Source organism: Jaculus jaculus, chromosome X (assembly GCF_020740685.1).
Source record: "Jaculus jaculus isolate mJacJac1 chromosome X, mJacJac1.mat.Y.cur, whole genome shotgun sequence".
Taxonomy (NCBI): domain Eukaryota; kingdom Metazoa; phylum Chordata; class Mammalia; order Rodentia; family Dipodidae; genus Jaculus; species Jaculus jaculus.
The window spans coordinates 152,034,998-152,053,369 of NC_059125.1; the positions used below are offsets into that span (position 1 = coordinate 152,034,998).

At 45.0% G+C, this 18,372-nt stretch overlaps 1 protein-coding gene across 1 annotated transcript in view; it reads right to left on the bottom strand.

The window, feature by feature from the left end:
• Mecp2 (methyl-CpG binding protein 2) overlaps positions 1-18,372 on the bottom strand; it is a 107,656-nt gene that overhangs the window by 9,848 nt on the left and 79,436 nt on the right. The window contains exon 2 of the mRNA XM_004672098.3: positions 940-1,290. Coding sequence (XP_004672155.1) covers positions 940-1,290 — 351 coding nt within the window. The remainder of the gene's footprint in view (positions 1-939; positions 1,291-18,372) is intronic.

The following is an 18,372-nucleotide window of genomic DNA, read 5'->3' on the forward strand; positions in this document are numbered from 1 at the left end:
TCAGCTGTCTATAGCAATGGAGAGACTGAAGTAGAGAGGTTGGTGCTAATGAGCTTGCTGACAGATGATACAAGTGAACAAGAGTCACGATGAAGAAAATCCATGATGAACTTTTTGGAGGGTCAAAACCAGATCAGAGGGCAACAGGAGGAAATCAGGTAGCCAGGGGCAGTGGGCAGCTCAGAACTGGTTGCTCACTAACGGTTTCATGGAAGCCCCTGAGGACCTGCTTGCCACCAAGTCCACTCTTCTGGACTCTCTGGGTCTCTCCATAATCTAGCACCCAAATGGGGTAAGGCCTCGTACTGGGGGAGAATCAGGTGAGGGTCCATTCTGCTGGCTGGTGCCCAGGCTTGATCGACCATCCAAACATTCCTGCATCTGAACTCAGACATGGTGCTCAGCCTCTTGGGAATCTGATTAACACTTTGTTCTCTCTTCTTAGAATTGTGGAATCAAATGAGGCTACTCAGAAATACTGTGATAACTGCTAGTTTTTCTGGAATTATTTAGGGGCAGAAATAAGATGTACTGCTTCTCTAAAACCTCTGACTCTGGAAGTTACTCTGCCTCAAGAGAAAACACTCAAGAGGTCAGTTCAACAAAGCTGGTCAAATGCAAAAGAAGCAGTTGGAAAGACTGTGTCCCTTCCCAGAGTCCTGTTAGAAGAGACACCTTTCCTAATACTGACTTGCAGAAGAAAACAAGGGACTTGAAGTGCGGTGAAGGTAAAGGGCCTGCTATTCTGAAATGGGGCGGTAGGGCGGGGCCTCTGTGAAGCAGGCAGAGCATGTCTGGTGCTGGCATTCATTATTTAAGTGGCCCCAGATTGCACACGCATGTTCTCAGAGAGTTGTCATTTCAATGGTCTCCAGTCTAGACTCCTCACCCACCTGAGCCCTCCCCGCCCTGTAGACGTAGGACTTTACTCTTACTTACTTGATCAAATACACATCGTACTTCCCAGCAGAGCGGCCAGACTTTCTTTGCTTAAGCTTTCGTGTCCAACCTTCAGGCAGGGTGGGGTCATCATACATGGGTCCCCTGTCACGGATGATGGAACGCCGCTGTTTGGGGGAAGCAGAAGCTTCTGGAACAGCTGGAGCAGAGCCCGAACCTTCTGATGTCTCTGCTTTGCCTGCCTCTGCTGGCTCTGCAGAATGGTGGGCTGAAGGCTGCAGAGGTTCATGCTTGCCCTCTTTGTCTTCTTTTTTATCTTTCTTCACCTTCTTAAACTTCAGGGGCTTGTCTCTGAGGCCCTGGAGATCCTGGTCTTCTGACTTTTCCTCCCTGAGGTGTTAAACAAGCATGTGAGTATTACAGAGAACACCTGTATCAGGTTTGCAGTCTAGAACTAGGACTTGGGGTGGCATGGTATAGGTTCAAATGCATCTGGCCACATCACTGGCAATCAAAGTACTCTGGAACTGGCTTCTCAACACATTATTTGGAGAGGCCAGTTTATAAGTTGTCACCTGAGAACTCCCTAGGCTTACCAGATGAAAAGAGGCTCTCCAATGTTGGAAAAGGAGCTGCCTACCCAAAATGCTCTTCAGGAAGGGCCAGATTTGGGTGGCTTTTTGGTTTTCTGAAATCTGTTAACACACCTATCAATTTGTGCTCAATACAAACCAGCCTGTGAGGCATAGCACAACTTACTGATAGAACCTGGCAGAGTTCAACTCCTGTGGGGGGTGGGACACAACACAGTCATGAAAAGAATGCACAGAAGTGGAGTCAGCTAACATGAGCTCTAACTGTTGATTCTGCCATTTTGCATTTTTTAATTTTAATTTATTTATTAGAGAGTAAGAGAGGGGGAGAGAGAGAATGGGCACACCAGGGCCTCTAGCCACTGTAAACAAACTTCAGACACATGTGTGACCTTGTATTCTGGCTTTACATGGGTACTGGGGAACTGAACTTGGTCCTTTGGCTTTGCTGGCAAGTCACCTTAACTGGTAAGCCACCTCTCCAGCCCATTCTTAAATTTTTATTTATTGCGAAGGGGGGTGCGGGGGGAGACTACCATTTTTGTTTGTTTGTTTTTTTTGAGGAAAAGTTTCATGCTAGCTCAGGCTGACCTGGCATTTACTATGTAATCTTGGGGTAGCCTTGGACTCACGGAAATGCTCCTACCTCTGCCTCCTAAGTGCTGGGATTCAAGGTGTGTACCACCATGCCTGGCATGAGACTGTCATTTTTATTTTATTTATTTTATTTTTTGAGACTGTCATTTTTAAAGCATGGACCCCAGCAAGTGATTTCAGCCTCAGTTTCCTCATCTCAACAGTGGCTAACCTTGTTCTTCCTTCCGTAAGATTTCTGGCAAACAGTCCCATAGCACTGCATAAATAAGTACTGGCTACCTCAGGCAACCAGCAGCCACTGCCCACGGTTCCAACAGAAGAGAGGGTGCTGGGCCATGTGAACTTTCGCACTAGTCACTCCTCCAGACAAAGCAGCCTTGGCCTCAACAGCCATGGAGGGAAGGGCAAGGAGAAAGTGGGGATAGAGCAGGATGCCCCCTGCGTGCTGGTGCAGAAGAGCCCCCAAGAATAACTGCCTATTCCGGCTCAGGGCATCCGCATATTCTTTCTTGTAGAAAAAGCAGCTCCTCCCATAGGTAATTGGTGTGGTCTGGCAGGCTCTCCTCATGTACTTCAGGGTCGAAGGTGGGCTGTGATGCTCTAGTGACTGTTTGAGGGAGACACAGCCAGACCCCTAGAATTGCAGAACCTGGCCGCACTGCACTGCTTGAACCACTGATCTACAGGCCAGGCTAAGAGAGGCTTGGAAGAAAGCAGCTTCTGCCTACTGGTAGTCTCTTAGTTTGCAATAAGTTCTGGAAAAGAGCATGACCACTCCTGTTCTCTGTGTTTTTAGTTCAAAAGTTCCCTGTCTCACATGGCTCAGTTCAGTGCCAGTCACACTGGCCCATGGCTGGTCTACTGGCTGAGACTGCAGTGAAGGCACCATGATGTACACTAGTGCACACTATTGGGAAACTAGATCTCAAATCATATGGTTAAACCACTGAAGGCTGGTTAGCTCTGGGTTCAGAAGCTATGCAGACAAATCTTTCCAGAATAGTCAAGTGTGGGGAGGTAGCAGTGACCCTATCACGTGACAAGGTGCTATCAAGAGTTACTACAGCCTCACCCTGGCTTGTCCCAGAATTGTTCCTTAGCCTTCTCTTTCTCTAGCAGTTTAGGACCTGGATGGGACTGCAGGGGTCACCTAGAACCTTTCTATATGGATGCATCTCATTGTCCATGCATATCTTTCTTTGCTGTAAAATGGTTGCCTCCAACTTATCAGCATAGGGCTCATCTATCTTTCTTTCTTCCTTTCTTCTTTCCTTCCTTTCTTTCTCCTCTCTCTTTTCAAAATTTATTTATTTTCAAGCAGAGAGAGGTGGAGAGATAGAAGAGACAGAGATAGAGAGAGAATGGGTGCACCAGGGCCTCTAGCCACTGCAAATGAACTCAACACATGTGCCCCCTTTGCATCTGGCTTACGTGGATCCTAGGGAATAGAACCTGGGATCCTTTGGCTTTACAGGCAAACGCCTTAACCACTAAGCCATCTCTCCAGCTTCCTTTCTTCCTTCTCTCTTTCTTTCTTGATCTTTTGAAGTAGGGTCTCACTCTAGCCTAAGGTGACATGGAATTTGCTACGTAGTTTCAGTCTGGCCTCGAACTCACAGTGATCTTCCTACCTCTGCCTTCTGAATGCTGGGATTAATACCTGGGAGAGGGACAGGGAGAGTGAGATGATGAGGATGAGAATGGAAATGAGAATGGGCATGTTAGGGCCTCTAGCCCCTGCAAGTAAACTCCAGATGCATGCACCATTTTGTGCATCTGGCTTTATTATGTGGGTACTGGTGAATCAAAGTGAGGCTGTTAGGCTTTGCAGGCAAGTGCCTTAACTGCTGAGCCATCTCTCTAGACCAGAGCTCACTTTTCAAGTCTCCAAACACTAGGGTTCTTAGTGGAAAATGAGGAAGACCCCCTAGGAGTCCTGTAGTATGCTCTGAAGGAGGAAAGAAGGGGTGCTCACTAGCAAAGCTGGCAAGAGAAAGGCCAAAGTAGCAAACAGCAGGGACTCATCACTTCCATGTAATTCCCAGGGGCCCTTACTAATACCAGGGTTGCTCCCTGGATTCTGGACAGTCCTGAAATATGAGAGAACCACTGGACTTATGGGAAAGGCTGACTATTCTGGAATTCTCAAATATCTTGACCACAATAAGGTCAAGTACAAGCCACATGACCATAGGAATGCCTTCTAGAAATGTACCCCAAGAAGATACACTACATGCATGATGATCTCACTAAAGCATGGTTTTTATTATCTAAAGTCTGTAGACCCCTCAGGTCCTTATCACCAAAGGACTTAGTGCGTAAACTATGGTATGAGTACATGCTGAAGAACTATGAACATACAGAAGGACAAATTGCTGCAGTGAGTTCTAGGATCTCTTTTAAAGTGGAAAAATGCAGAAGTGTTTTTATCACATGCTGTCTGTTGTGCAGAAATAAACTGGAAATAAAGAAAGTCAGAACAGAAACTAATTTAGTCTGGGGTAGATGGGATCAAAGTAAAAACATTTGCTGAACACTTACTGGAGTATAATTTTGAGTAATGAATCATATAAAAGTTAACACAACCAGAAATAACACAAAAGTAATAAAATCCCATGATATTATAGTGACTGCAAACAGAAACAAATGAGCTTAACTATATCATCACATCATTATTTTAAATAACTTCTGACCACTGTGCACTGGATACCCACAGTGGGATACATTCCAAGATGAACAATGATACCCCAGGGGTAGCTCCTAGGGAAAAAAAATAAAATAAAAAGGTGGTTCTGGGCCACCTTGTGGTACCAGTAAAGCCGGCAGGTAGGTGTGCATGTACAAAAGCAGAGTAGGGAGGAGCTATGAGAGCCTTTAGCAATGGCCTAAGCACGGCCCAAGGAACAAGGCAGCAAAGGATTTGGTAGCTATATAGGGGTGGATCGACAAGGCTCATTGGTGGATTAGGGGGCAGGGCTGAGTTTTGGACTATGTCAAAGTCAAGGCAGATGGTGAGATGACTGAGAGAGGACAATCTGGGTGAGCCCCAGTGTAGTTATACTTTAGCATAGGTCTAAAATAATAAATACTTTTCAGTGTTTTTTTTTTTTCTCCCAAGGCAGGGTCTCACTCTGGTCCAGGCTGGCCTGGAATTAACTATGTAATCACAGGGTGGCCTTGAACTCATGGCAATCCTCCTACCTCTGCCTCCTGAGTGCTGGGATTAAAGGCGTGCACCACCATAAAATATAAAAATATTTTTATTTATTTACTTGAGAGGGAGGAAGGGGGAGAGAGAGAGAGAGAGAGAGAGAGAGAGGCGGGGGGGGGGGAGAGAGAAAGAGAGAATGGGCACAACATGGCATCCAGCCACTGCAAAGGAACTCCAGATGCGTGTGCCACCTTGTGCATCTGGCTTATGTGGGTCCTGGGGAATCAAACCAAGGTCCTTTGGCTTTGCAGGCAAACACCTTAACTGCTAAGCATCTCTCCAGCCCTTGTTAGTGGGTTTTTAAAGAGTAACGATAGCACAGGGCTTGGTGGCTGATGCTTTTAGTTTTAGTGCTCTCGCGGTTGAAGTAGGAGAATTGCCACTGTGAGTTTGAGGCCAGCCCAGGGCTACAGAGTGAGTTCCAGGTCTGTCTGGGATAGAGTGAGACCTTTCCTTGAACCTCTGCCCCATATACTCACAATTAAAAGTAATGGCAGGGGCTGGGATGCCAGCTCAGTTTGTTAAAATGCTTGTCTTAAGCCGGGGGTGGTGGCACACACCTTTAATCCCAGCACTCGGGAGGCAGAGGTAGGAGGATTGCCATGAGTTCGAGGCCACCCTGAGACTCCATAGTGAATTCCAGGTCAGCCTGGGCTACAGTGAGACCCTACCTCAGAAAACCAAAAAAAAAAAAAAAAAAAGCTTGTCTTGCAAGAATGTGGACCTGAGTTCAATTCCCAGTACCCACATAAAAATGCTGGGTATATGCTTATAATCCCAGTGCGGGGGAGGCAGAAATAGGAGGATCCCCACAGCTTGCTGGATAGCCAGTCTAGCCTACGTGGCAAATTACAGGCCAGTGATAGACTTCGTCTCAAAAGGAAGGTTGACGGCACTTCAGGAATGACATGTGAGGTTCTCCTCTGGCCTCCACATGAACATGTGCACCTGCACACACAGACACATATATATTCACAAAATTATGGTAAAAAATATAACAATGTTTTTCTCCTTTCCTTTCCTTTCCCTTTCCCATTCTCCTTTCCTCCCTCCCTCTTTCCCTCTCCCCCCCCCCCTCTTGTTTTTTTGGAGGTAGGGTTTCACTCTAGCCCAGGCTGACCTGGAATTACTAAATAGTCTCAGAGTGGCCTCAAACTCACAGTGATCCTTCTACCTCTGCCTCCCAAGTGCTGTGATTAAAGGCATGTGCCACCTTGCCTGGCTCCAAAATTTATTTACTTGAGAAAGAGAAAGAGACAGAGAGAGAAGGAGGAGGAGAAGGCAGAGGCAGAGGTGGCAGATAAGAGACAGAAAGAATGGGTGCTCCAGGGCTTCCCATCACTGCATATGAATTCCAGATGCATGCACCATCTAGTGCATCTGGCTTTATGTGGGTACTGGGTAATCGAACCTGGGTCCTTAGGCTTTGCAGGCAAGTGCCTTAACTGCTAAGCCATTTCTCCAGTGTATGTGTGTATGTAAGTATACATATATGTGTGTGTATGTGTGTACACACACACATACACACACATATTTTGAGTTAGGGTCTTTCTTTAGCCCAGGCTGACCTTGAATTCACTATGTAGTCTCAGACTGGCCTTGAACTCATAGCAATCCTCCTACCTGTGCCTCCCAAGTGCTGGGATTAAAGGCATGTGCCAACATGCCTGGCCAAAATCTAACAAAACTTATTTTTTAACTATTTTTTAGTGCTCAATAAATGAACTTTACTCAGACTGAGGATGAGAACTAAAGGTTTTTAACTCCATCTGTAATATTCTAATTCATTCGTTTGTTCATTTACTTCCTCCCTCCTTTTCCCTTCTCTGACCGTCCCTCCCTTCTTTTCTTCCCTCCTTAATCTTTCTTTAACAGGGTCTCATGTATCTAAGGCTAGTCTCTAACTTCTTTTTTTTAGTGGTTTTTGAGGTAGGGTCTTGCTCTAGTCCAGGCTGACTTGAATTTCACTATGTAGTCTCAGGGTGGCCTTGAACTCAAGACCATCCTTCTACCTTTGTCTCCTGAGTGCTGGGATTAAAGATGTGCACCACCATGCTTGGCTAAGCCTTCAACTTCTGATTCCTCTCCATCCACCTCAAAAGTGCTAGGACTGAGTGCACCACCACATCAGGCTTATGTGGTGTTGGGGATGGAAACCAGGGTTTCATGCATGCTAGTTAAGTACTCTACCAACTGAGCTACAACCCCAGTCTTCTAGTAATTTCAAATTAAAATTATCTGAAGTAAATAATCACAGTGATTTGTAATTCTGTGCCTTGAAAGGCATAGTTGTTTGGTATGTTTTCTCACTGCTAATTACACACACATGCATGCATGCACATTTTTTTGAGAGAGATAAGCGTCTTACATTAGCCAGGTGTGGTGGTAGCACATGCCTTTAATCCCAGCATACGGCAGGCAGAGGTAGGAGGATCAAAGTGAGTTCGAGGCCATCCTGAGACTACATAGTGAATTCCAGGTAAGCCTGGACTAGAGTGAGACCCTACCTTGAAAAACAAGCAAACAAAAAAAGTCTTACTTTAGCCAAGGCCAACCTCAAACTCTCACAACCCTCCTGCCTCAGCCTCGACTGCTAGGGTTACAAGCATATTCCACCATGCTAATTCTAGATCTGAAAACAAATAACAAGAGTCCACAAGGAATCTTAATATTCTGGGTATAAAATGAAGGTAAAAATGATACAAAACAGGTAATCCAAATGGACTGATTCTTGCTCTGGGGTCTACTGCACCAGGTGAGAGAGGCACTTGTAACTCCCACTGGCCACCCAGCAGGATCCAAAGGAGAGGGGCTAGGCAGGGATGCCAGGAGACTTCCCAAGGCTGCCCTCCAGAGGGTCTATGAGGTTTAGTGCAACACTTTCCGAAAGAAACCTAATCACCTTGCTTCATCCTCCCTCTAATCAGGCAGTCAATGTATTTCTTTTGATCTCTAGTTCTCTCTCAACCTAACTACCAGGAGAACGAAGTGCCTAGCCCACATGTTCATTTAGTTCAGTTGGAAGTGTCCTCAGAAAAACCATCCGTTCAACTATTCCACTTTTTTTTTGTTTTTGTTATTTTGAGGTAGGGTTTCACTCTAGTCCAAGATAATCTGGAATTAACTATGTAGTCTCAGGGTGGCCTTGAACTCATGGAGATCCTCCTACCTCTGCCTCCCGAGTGCTGGGATTAAAGGCATGTGCCACCACGCCCAGCTCCATTCAACTCTTGAATGTTTACAGATGGAGTAAAAGGACGCTCAACCACACAAAGGAACTTGTCTGAGGTCACTGTCAAGTCTATGGCCAAGGAAGAGGCCTCACAATGCATGACTTTACTGTCATTACGAATGTGTGTTCATCAAGTGCCTCTGCTATTATGTCTATTCTAGTACCACTGTGTTGCCCTTCTCTAGAGGGAAAACAGACACCATCAGCTCTGGGCCCGCTCGCTCTCGCTTCTCCCTTTGCAGATCTTTCCTCCTGCAGGCAAGATGGCACTTCTGAAGGGCCTTGCCACTTCTGTCTCGTCCACTGCGCTTAGTGAGCCAGAACACACCTCCCAGCTCCAGTGTGCTTAAAATATGCTGCTGCGCAAGTCAACCTTCATCTCCCTGCTTAGTGTCTAGGGCCTGGCAAAAGAGCAACACTTAATAACTATATGCCATATGAACAAATAATCATGACTCAGGCAATGTGCAAGATCTGCTCTTGATCTCTGTACTGCTTTGACTGGAAGTTTTGAGGCTCTATCTCAGAGATTAAGTTAGTGTTGAAAGCAGGGAGAATTTGTATAAGTGAACAAATGACAATAGTTCTGTGGGACATTAGTGGCTTGGAGATGGCAGGAGATAAAGCTAGGGTGGTCACTGAGGGCCTTGGTTTCACAAGGGCTACAGTATGGAGGATGGTTATACCAGGAGGACTGATTAGCTTCCAGCAATGTAGCACACAGTCCTCCTTCTGAAACACTTAACAATGCTGAAGCAAACATCTTAGAGAAAACACTAGAGAAGATGTTCTAAGAATGTCTTAAATACACCTTCAGGAAAGTAAGGAGTACAAAGGCTATGGTCAGGAGATTGTGGAGATGGAATAACTGAATGCAACACAAGATCTTGGACTGGATTCTAAGTTCAAAGGCACTAAAAAAGACATTAATGGAGCATACAGGGAAATATGAATAAGGCTCTATGTTAGCTCACTACTAAACTTTTGGAGTGTTATAATTCTGTTGCTGTCTGCTCTTAAGAAAGCCGGGTGTGGGCTGGAGAGATGGCTTAGCGGTTAAGCACTTGCCTGTGAAGCCTAAGGACCCCGGTTTGAGGCTCGGTTCCCCAGGACCCACATTAGCCAGATGCACAAGGGGGTGCACGCATCTGGAATTCATTTGCAGTGGCTGGAAGCCCTGGCACACCCATTCTCAATCTCTCTCTCTTTCTCTGTCACTCTCAAATAAATAAATAAAATTAAAAAGAAAGCCAGGTATAAGAATTTAGTTACAAGTGAAGTGTCATGACGACTGCTACTAACTCTGAAGAGATAAGCAATTCAGGGATATAGGGAATATGCCTAAGTGCCAATATCACAACATGTTTTAAAGGGAGGAAATGAGGGGGCTGGAGAGATGGCTCAGTGATGAAGGCTCTTGCCTACAAAGCCTAATGACCCAGGTTCAATTTCCCAGTACACATGTAAAGCCAGATGCACAAAGTGGTACATGCATCTGGAGTCTGTTTGCACTGGTTGGAGACCTTGGGGTGCCCATTCTCCTTGTCTATCTATCTCTCTCTCTGCTTGCAAATAAATAAATAAATAAATAAATAAATAAATAAATACATACATAAATAAACTATTTAAAAAAGGAAGAAATTACAACAATTTAATTAGAACCTGCACTGAAGGGTGGCTGGCTTTCTTTCCTTCTTTCTTTCTCCCTCCCTTCTTTCTTCCTTTCTTTCTTTTTTTGAGGCAGGGTCTCACTCTAGCCCAGGCTGACCTGGAATTCACTATGTACTCTCAAGCTGGCTTCCAACTCACAGTGATCCTCTTACCTCAGCCTCCCAAGTGCTGGGATTAAAGGTGTGCACCACCATGCTCAGCAGACAATTTGTTTTCATGGTCACTCTAAGCAAACACTCTGCTGTTGAACTATAACTCTTCCCCTACTAGTAATATTTTGAAGCAGTAACAGACAAGCAAGCTTTTTTAAAAAAATTTTATTTATTTGAGAGCGAAAGACAGAGAGAGAAAGAGGCGGATAGAAAGAGAGAGAGAATGGGCGCGCCAGGACCTCCAGCCACTGCAAACGAACTCTAGATGTATGTGCGCCCCCTTGTGCATCTGGCTAACATGGGTCCTAGGGAATCGAGCCTCGAACCAGGGTCCTTAGGCTTCACAGGCAAGCGCTTAACCACTAAACCATTTCACCAGCCCAGCAAGCTTTTTTGTTAAAGTAGGAAATTATTTATTTATTTATTTGTGAGAGATAGAGGCAGATAGAGAATGGGCATGCCAAGGACTCTAACTACTGAAAAATAAACTCCAGACACATGAGCTTTCTTGAACATCTGGCATTACATGGATCCTGGGGAATCAAACTTGAGTCCTTAGGCTTTGCAGGCAAGTGCCTTAACCACTGTGCCATTTCATTAGCCCACAGGCAAGCTTTTTTTTTAAAAAAATATTTATTTATTTATTTGACAGAGAAAGAGGGAGAGAGAGAGAGAATGGATGTGCCAGGGCCTCCAGCCACTGCAAACGAACTCCAGACATGTGCACCCCCTTGTGCATCTGGCTTACTGGGTCCTGGGCAATCAAACCTGTGTCCTTTGGCCTTGCAGGCAAACACCTTAACCACTAAACCATCCCTCCAGCCCAGGCTTTTTTCTTTTTTTTTTTGTGGGGTAGGGTTTAGCCCAGGCTGATTTGGAATTCACTTAGTAAGTCTCAGGCTGTACTCAAACTCACAGCAATCCTCCAACCTCATAAATATATATATATATATATATATATATATATATATATATATATATATATATATATATATATATATATATATATATATATATATATTGTGGTTTTTTGAGGTAGGGTCTTGCTCTAGCACAGGCTGACCTGGAATTCACTCTGTAGTCTCAAGGTGGTCTTGAACTCATGGCAATCTTCCTACCCCTGCCTCCTGAGGGCTTGGATTAAAGGCATGCATCATCATGCCTGGCCCCACAAGCAAGCTTTTTTTTGAAAAAATTTTTTTTTAAACTTTATTTATTTATTTGAGAGAGAGAGAAAGGGGGGGGAAGGGAGGGAGGGAGAGAATGGGCATGCCAGAGCCTCCAGCCACTGCAAACAAACTCTAGACACATGTGCCCCCTTGTGTATCTGGCTTATGTGGGTCCTGGGGAATTGAACTGAGATTCTTTGACTTTGCAGGCAAATGCTTTAACCGCTAAGCCATCTCTCCAGCCTCCACAAGCAGGCTTTCTAACAGAGAATGGCTTTGTACAACAACAACAAAAAAAAAACTTGTTTTTTAAAGCTGGGCATGATGGGTCATGCCTTTAATCCCAGCCCTCGGGAGGCAGAGGTAGGAGGACCACCGTGAGTTTGAGTCTACCCCAAGAATACAGAGTGAATTCCAGGTCAGCCTGGGCTAAAGTGAGACCTACCTTGAAAAACCAAAACAAACAAACAACCCCCCCAACATTTTTAAAGTTTATTTTTTGTTCATTATTTATTTATTTATTTCTTTGAGAGCGACAGACACAGGGAGAAAGATAGATAGAGGGAGAGAGATAGAATGGGCGCGCCAGGGCTTCTAGCCACTGCAAACGAACTCCAGACGCGTGCGTCCCCTTGTGCATCTGGCTAACGTGGGACCTGGGGAACCGAGCCTTGAACCGGGGTACTTAGGCTTCACAGGCAAGTGCTTAACCGCTAAGCCATCTCTCCAGCCCTAAAGTTTATTTATTAATGTGAAAGAGAGAGAGAGAGAGAGAGAGAGAGAGAGAGAGAGAGAGAGAGAGAGAGGGAGGGAGGGAGGGAGAGTATAGGACTGCTAAGGTCTCTAGCCACTGAAAATGAACTCAAGATGAAATGTACCACCATGTGCATCTGGCTTACATGGGTTCTGGGGAGTCAAGCCTGGGTCCTTGGGCTTCACAGGCAAGCACCCCAACCACTAAGCCATCTCTCCAGTCCCTAGTTTCTTCTTTTTAAAGATATATCTTTAATATTTAAAAAAAATATTTACATATTTTGAGAGAGAGAATGGGGCACACAGGGCTTCTAGCCACTGCAAATAAACTCTAGATGCATGTGCCACTTTGTGCATCTGGCTTACATAGGTATATAGGGAAATCGTACCTGCTTTATAGTTTGGGGTATCTTCTCACTTTGATTACATGCATGATTTTCCTCTGGGCTCTGAATCTATCACGTGGGTGCTCTAACTCAAGGTAACCATAAGTATAACTCTCTTCATTATTCTTTTCGCCTCTGAATTTCTTGCCCTCTGCTTTGATACTTGCCCTCTTAACTTCCCTCCATGGGAAGGCACATGGCATGTGTGTTTCTTCTAAGGTTCTCTACATAGACACCTAAGTTCTATCTTTCATGTGTTTGCGGCTCTACCTCAGTCTTTCCTTGAAAGCCTCATTTTAACTCCCCTTCATTTGCTTGCAGGCTGTATTCTGTCCCCCCCCAAACCCCTTAATTTCTCATAAATGAACCTTATAAACTATGCAGTGTTTCCACATGAGAGCCTGTTTCCTTCTTCCCACACGTTCATGACTCTGCTCTAGTTTTCCTACATCCCAATCTCCCTTAATAAACCCTACAATTGTGGTTTCTCTCTAAATGAATTTAACTCACAAGATATCCTTCTTGAGTCTGTCTTTATCAATTCTTTGCTAAAGGTAGGACAGAATCCAAACTTTGGGACCCCTCCCAAACTCCCAAATCCTGTATCACCAGGGCTGGGAAAGTAGAGACAGATCCCTGGGGTTCTGACCAGCCAGTCAAATAAATGGAGAACTCTAGGCCCATGAGATATCCTGTCTCTAAGGAGGTAGATGGCACATTCTTGAGAACTATACCTCCCTTCACACATGCACTACACACACACAGTGCACAACCCTCTCTCTTACACACATATATGTGAAAAAAATAAAAAGCTGGGCATGCCTTTAATCCCAGCACTTGGGAGGCAGAGGTAGGAGGATCACTGATTTTTTTTTGGGGGGGGGTTTCAAGGTAGGGTCTCATTCTAGCTCAGGCTGACCTGGAATTCACTATGTAGTCTCAGGGCGGCCTCAAACTCATGGTGATCCTCCTACCTTTGCCTCCTGAGTGATTAAAGGCGTGCACCACCACGCCCGGCTGATCACTGTGATTTTGGGGGCCAGCCTGGAACTACAGAGTGAATTCCAGGTCAGCCTGGGCTAGAGCAAGACCCTACCTTGAAAGACCATAAAATAAAATAAAAGAGAAGCAATTAGATGTGCAAAGGAGAGGCACGAGGGTTGCTACAAGTTTTAGGGCTAACTTGCTCATAGGAGTTCCAAGCCACCCAGAGCTACATGTGATATACATCTCAACCAAACATGGAAACAAAACAAAACAAAACAAGGGCCAGGCTTGGTGGTACACACCTTTAATCACAGCACTTTGGAGGCTAAGGTAGGAGGAACACCAAGAGGCCATCCTGAGGCTACAAGAATTAGTTCCAGGTCAACCTGGGCTAGAGTAGATGATCAATTGATTGATTGATAGATAATGGGCACTCTAGGGCCTTCAGCCACTGCAAACTCCAGATGCATGTGCCATCTTGTGCATCTGGCTTTATGTGGGTAACTGGGGAATTGAGCCTTGGTCCTTTGGCTTTGCAGGCAAATGCCTTAACCACTAAGCTATCTCTCTAGCCCACTGCATTTTATAATGAAAGTTTTCTACAGCAATCCTGCCCAGAGGGGCCTTGAGGGCAATACCAGGAGACTGTATTATATACTCATTTCACCTAGGACAAGTCAACAAGGCAGGTTAAGCCAACCAGTCAACTGTAGTTCAAGGCCTACTTTCAGATTTTAAAAAATGGTGTCTAGCGCCAGGCGTGGTAGTGCATACCTTTAATCCCAGCACTCGGGAGGCAGAGGTAGGAGGATCACCAAGAGTTCAAGGCCACCCTGAGACTACATAGTTAATTCCAGGTCAGCCTGGACCAGAGTGAGACCCTACCTTGAAAAACCTAAAAATCAAAAACCAAAAAAAAAAAAAAAAAAAAGTGTCTATGTAAGTGTGACACTTCCAAGCTCAGTAGTACAGTGCTTGCTTAACATTGGTGTGATGATGAATTCCATCCCCAGTGGTTAAAAAAAAGGGAGCTGGGTGGGGTACATGTCTATTATCTCAGTTGGTAGGCTGAGGCCATCCTGGACTACACAGAGACAAACTTAGCATCAAAGAAAAAAAAAAAGGAGGCATTCTAAAAAGCCAGGAGAATGCAGAAGCAGAAAGATTTTTACTTGAACTGGAATTCAGCACTCTGCCCTGTCCTGCATGAACTCTAGGAAAACTCCAAAAGCCTCAGCAACATCCTGGCTTTCCCTAATTTCACTCATGTGTCCGCCAGGCCAGTTTCAGGAGAGAGCATTCCTGATTGTGTCATGGAGTGGCAGAAAGAGTCAAAATTCCACACAGGACCAGACTTAGGGCAGAGTCGAGGCTACTTTCCCAAAGAACAGTCTGGGGCCAGAATAAAGAACTTGTTTCTTTGCCCCATCTGCTTCCACCCTATAGTGAGATTTAATCGCTGCACTCAGTCCTTTCTACTTCCAGTATGTGCTGCAGAATCTTCACATCAGGGAGACTTCTCTTCTCTGCATGAGTGAGTATCACAAACGCAACAACTTGACAGACCAGCTTCAACCCCACACATTTGTGAGATCAAACTGGCACAAGAGTTGTGTCTCAGTGGTCTCTGGGGAGAAAAAAATGGAAGGGTTTTCGCTTAAATGCCACAATGGTAGAGCCTGGATTTCAGCTGTCCTGCTTGAAATTCATGGTGCATTTTAAAATCCCTGTTATTGAGAAGATGTAAGACAGCACCTATATTTTTAAAAGCTAAATAAAACTGTTCTTGTGGGGCTGGAGAGATGGCTTAGCTGTTAAGGCACTTGCCTGCAAAGCCAAAGGATCCAGGTTCAACTCCCCAGGCCACATGTACGCTAGATACACAGGATGGCACATGCATCTGGGGTTCAACTGCAGTGGCTGGAGGCCCTGGCACACCCATTCTGTCTCTCTCTCTCTCTGCCTCTTTCTCTCTCAAAAAATAATTTAAAAAAATTCATTAAAAATGTTTAGAAAAACTTCTTGTGAAACAAAAGTAGGGCCCTCCCTAAAGAAAGGCAATCAATGTGATATAGTACATCTTATCTTCAGAGATGTATAAAATGAAAACGTTAACACATCCACCACACAAGTTCTTTGAAAAAAGACCCATTCTTATCTGGGCCTAGTGGCACATGCCTGTGGGAGGACACTGGAAATGGAGGCAGGCTGATTAGCAGTTCAGGGTCATCCTGGACTACATAGTGAGTCTGAGACAGCCTGGGCTACCTGAGACCTTATTTCAAAAACAAACAAAACAAAGAGCTGGGGAAGTAGATCACTGGTTAACAGCACTTGCAACTTAAGCATTAGGGCCTAAGATTGCCTGAGTAAAAGACTGGATATGCCTTGTGCATCTATAAAGTGCGTGTGTGGTGGTGGTGGTGGTGGGGTGGAATTGGGACAGGTAGAACACTGCAGAATTGCTGGGGCCCTGGGGCTTGCTGACTGGAAACAGCAGCTACTGGTTAAAGAGAGAGACCTCCAAGAATGTGGATAAGCAACAGAATTTCTCCTCTGGCCTACACATGCAAAGATGAATCTGCACACGTGTATACCACATATATGCTACACATACACAAATAAAAAAACAAAACAAGAGCTGGGTGTGATGACATACACCTTTAATCCCAGCACTCAAGAGGCTTATGTAGAACTATCGCTGTGAGCTTGAGGCAAGCCTGGGCTACAGAGTGAGTTCCAGATCAACATGGGCTAGAATGAGAGCCTGTTTCAAAAATAATCAACCTAACCCAACCCAAACACCATTCCTGCACTGAGAAAGTCTTGTCACTGCCTCAAAATGCTAAACATGGGCTTTCCATATGACCTAGCAATTGCATTTTGAGGCTCAGAACCAAAGAACCGAAACCAGGCCCACAAACAGATACTTCTATGCCAGTGTTGGCAGCAGCCCAATTCTCAAAAACCACAAGGTGAAAGCCATCCAAGTGTCACTGATGGATGACTGGATAACAACCAGTCAATACAATGGAATAGTATTCAACCTTAAAAAGGAAGGGAATTCTGACCCATATATAACATAGATGAGCCTTAAGAACATGTTCTATGAAAGAAGCCAGTGTGACTCTATTCATATGAAATGTCTGCATAGATAAGTACATACAGATAGAAAGATTAGCCATTGTTAGGGCTATAGGTAATAAGAGATGATGAAGTTTCTTGGGGGGGTGACAAAAATGTTTGGGAATTACATGGCATGATGGTTTCACAACACTATGACTGTACTAAAGGCCACTGACCCATACACCTTATTCATTTGTTGCAATAGTGGTGACTGAACCCAGGGTTTTGCACATACTAGGCAAATGCTCTTCTACTGAGCTATAGATATCTTCAGCTCTCTCTCTACTTTGCACTTTGAGACAAGCTCTCATGAAATTGCTCAGACTGACCTTGAAGGGGCAGGCCTTGAACTTGCAATTCTCCTGTTTCAGCCGCTGGAGTACCAGGATTGCCACTAGGTGGTACAGCTGGGAGCACTGGGAAAGAGGTACCTACCAAATTAGTAAGCACCACAAGCAAAGCAGGGGTCTACTGAATGTACATGGCTAGGGTTCCCCAAGAGTGCGAGAAAATCGTCAAGGTCCAAAAGACTGGACCTATGAGCCAGATTAGCTAAAGTGCAGTTTGTTGCTGGGAAATGGAAGAGCCTGGAAACCTACCAGTGCCATAAACAGAAAGGCCAACGGCAGGCTGGCCAGGTTAGGGAAAGTAGGCAGGCTGTGACTTGCTTCTGCACAACACAACTCCATAGAACCTCTCCTATACATCACAGACACAACAGAAGAAATTTCATACAGCTCAGAGGTGGATTCAAAGTTCCTCACACAGTTATGGTCTCTAAATCCCTAGGGAAAATGAGAAAAATAAAGATGGGAAGAGGAGAGGTAAATTTCAAGGGGGACTATCAGAAGCCCAAGCATTAGGTGTAAAAGTTCCAAGCCAGCTCAGTGCAGAGGTGGAGGGGAAACAGAGGTCAGAGGTAAGATCAGAGATAAGGAGGGGCTAGCATCTCTCTGAGATGAAATCTGAACACAGATCTGAAGGAAGTACAGGCTGAGGAAGCAGGCCATATAAAGGGAGGCTTGGACAGAAAAAGCAGCAAGAGCCAAGGTCCCAAATTCTGGGGTCAATGCAGTAGTTTCAGGGGAACAAAGAGCAACAGGTCAGAACTCACAAATGCAGGCATAACCAGATTATTCCTAGCTGAGTGAGGCAGTCCGAGGCATATCATTGGGGATCCTTATGTAAAATGAAAATTCAGGGCCTCTTTCTTAAGAATTTTGAGAATCTGGCAGTGGAGCATTAAACCGAGCCCTTAGTAAGTATACAGGTCATACACCCATGAGGCCATCCCTGTTCTCAAGTAAAGGACTTTACGTTTTATTCTGAAAGCCTTTTGCTCAGGCCAGTGACATGATCAGACCAAAAATTGCCAAAAGCCCATTCTATCTATGGGAAGATGGCAGCGGGTAGGAGAATGCAAGATGTCTGTCACGAGGGAGGCTCTGCAGAAGCTAATACCGGGTCAGTTTATTGGGGTCACTAACTCAAAAAGGGTTCAAGGTAAGAAATCCAAGTGTGAGATGACTCTACAGGAGCTTTATGCTAGTTTCTGGACATGGCCTTGGAAATAGCATGGCTTAGGTGAGGAGACT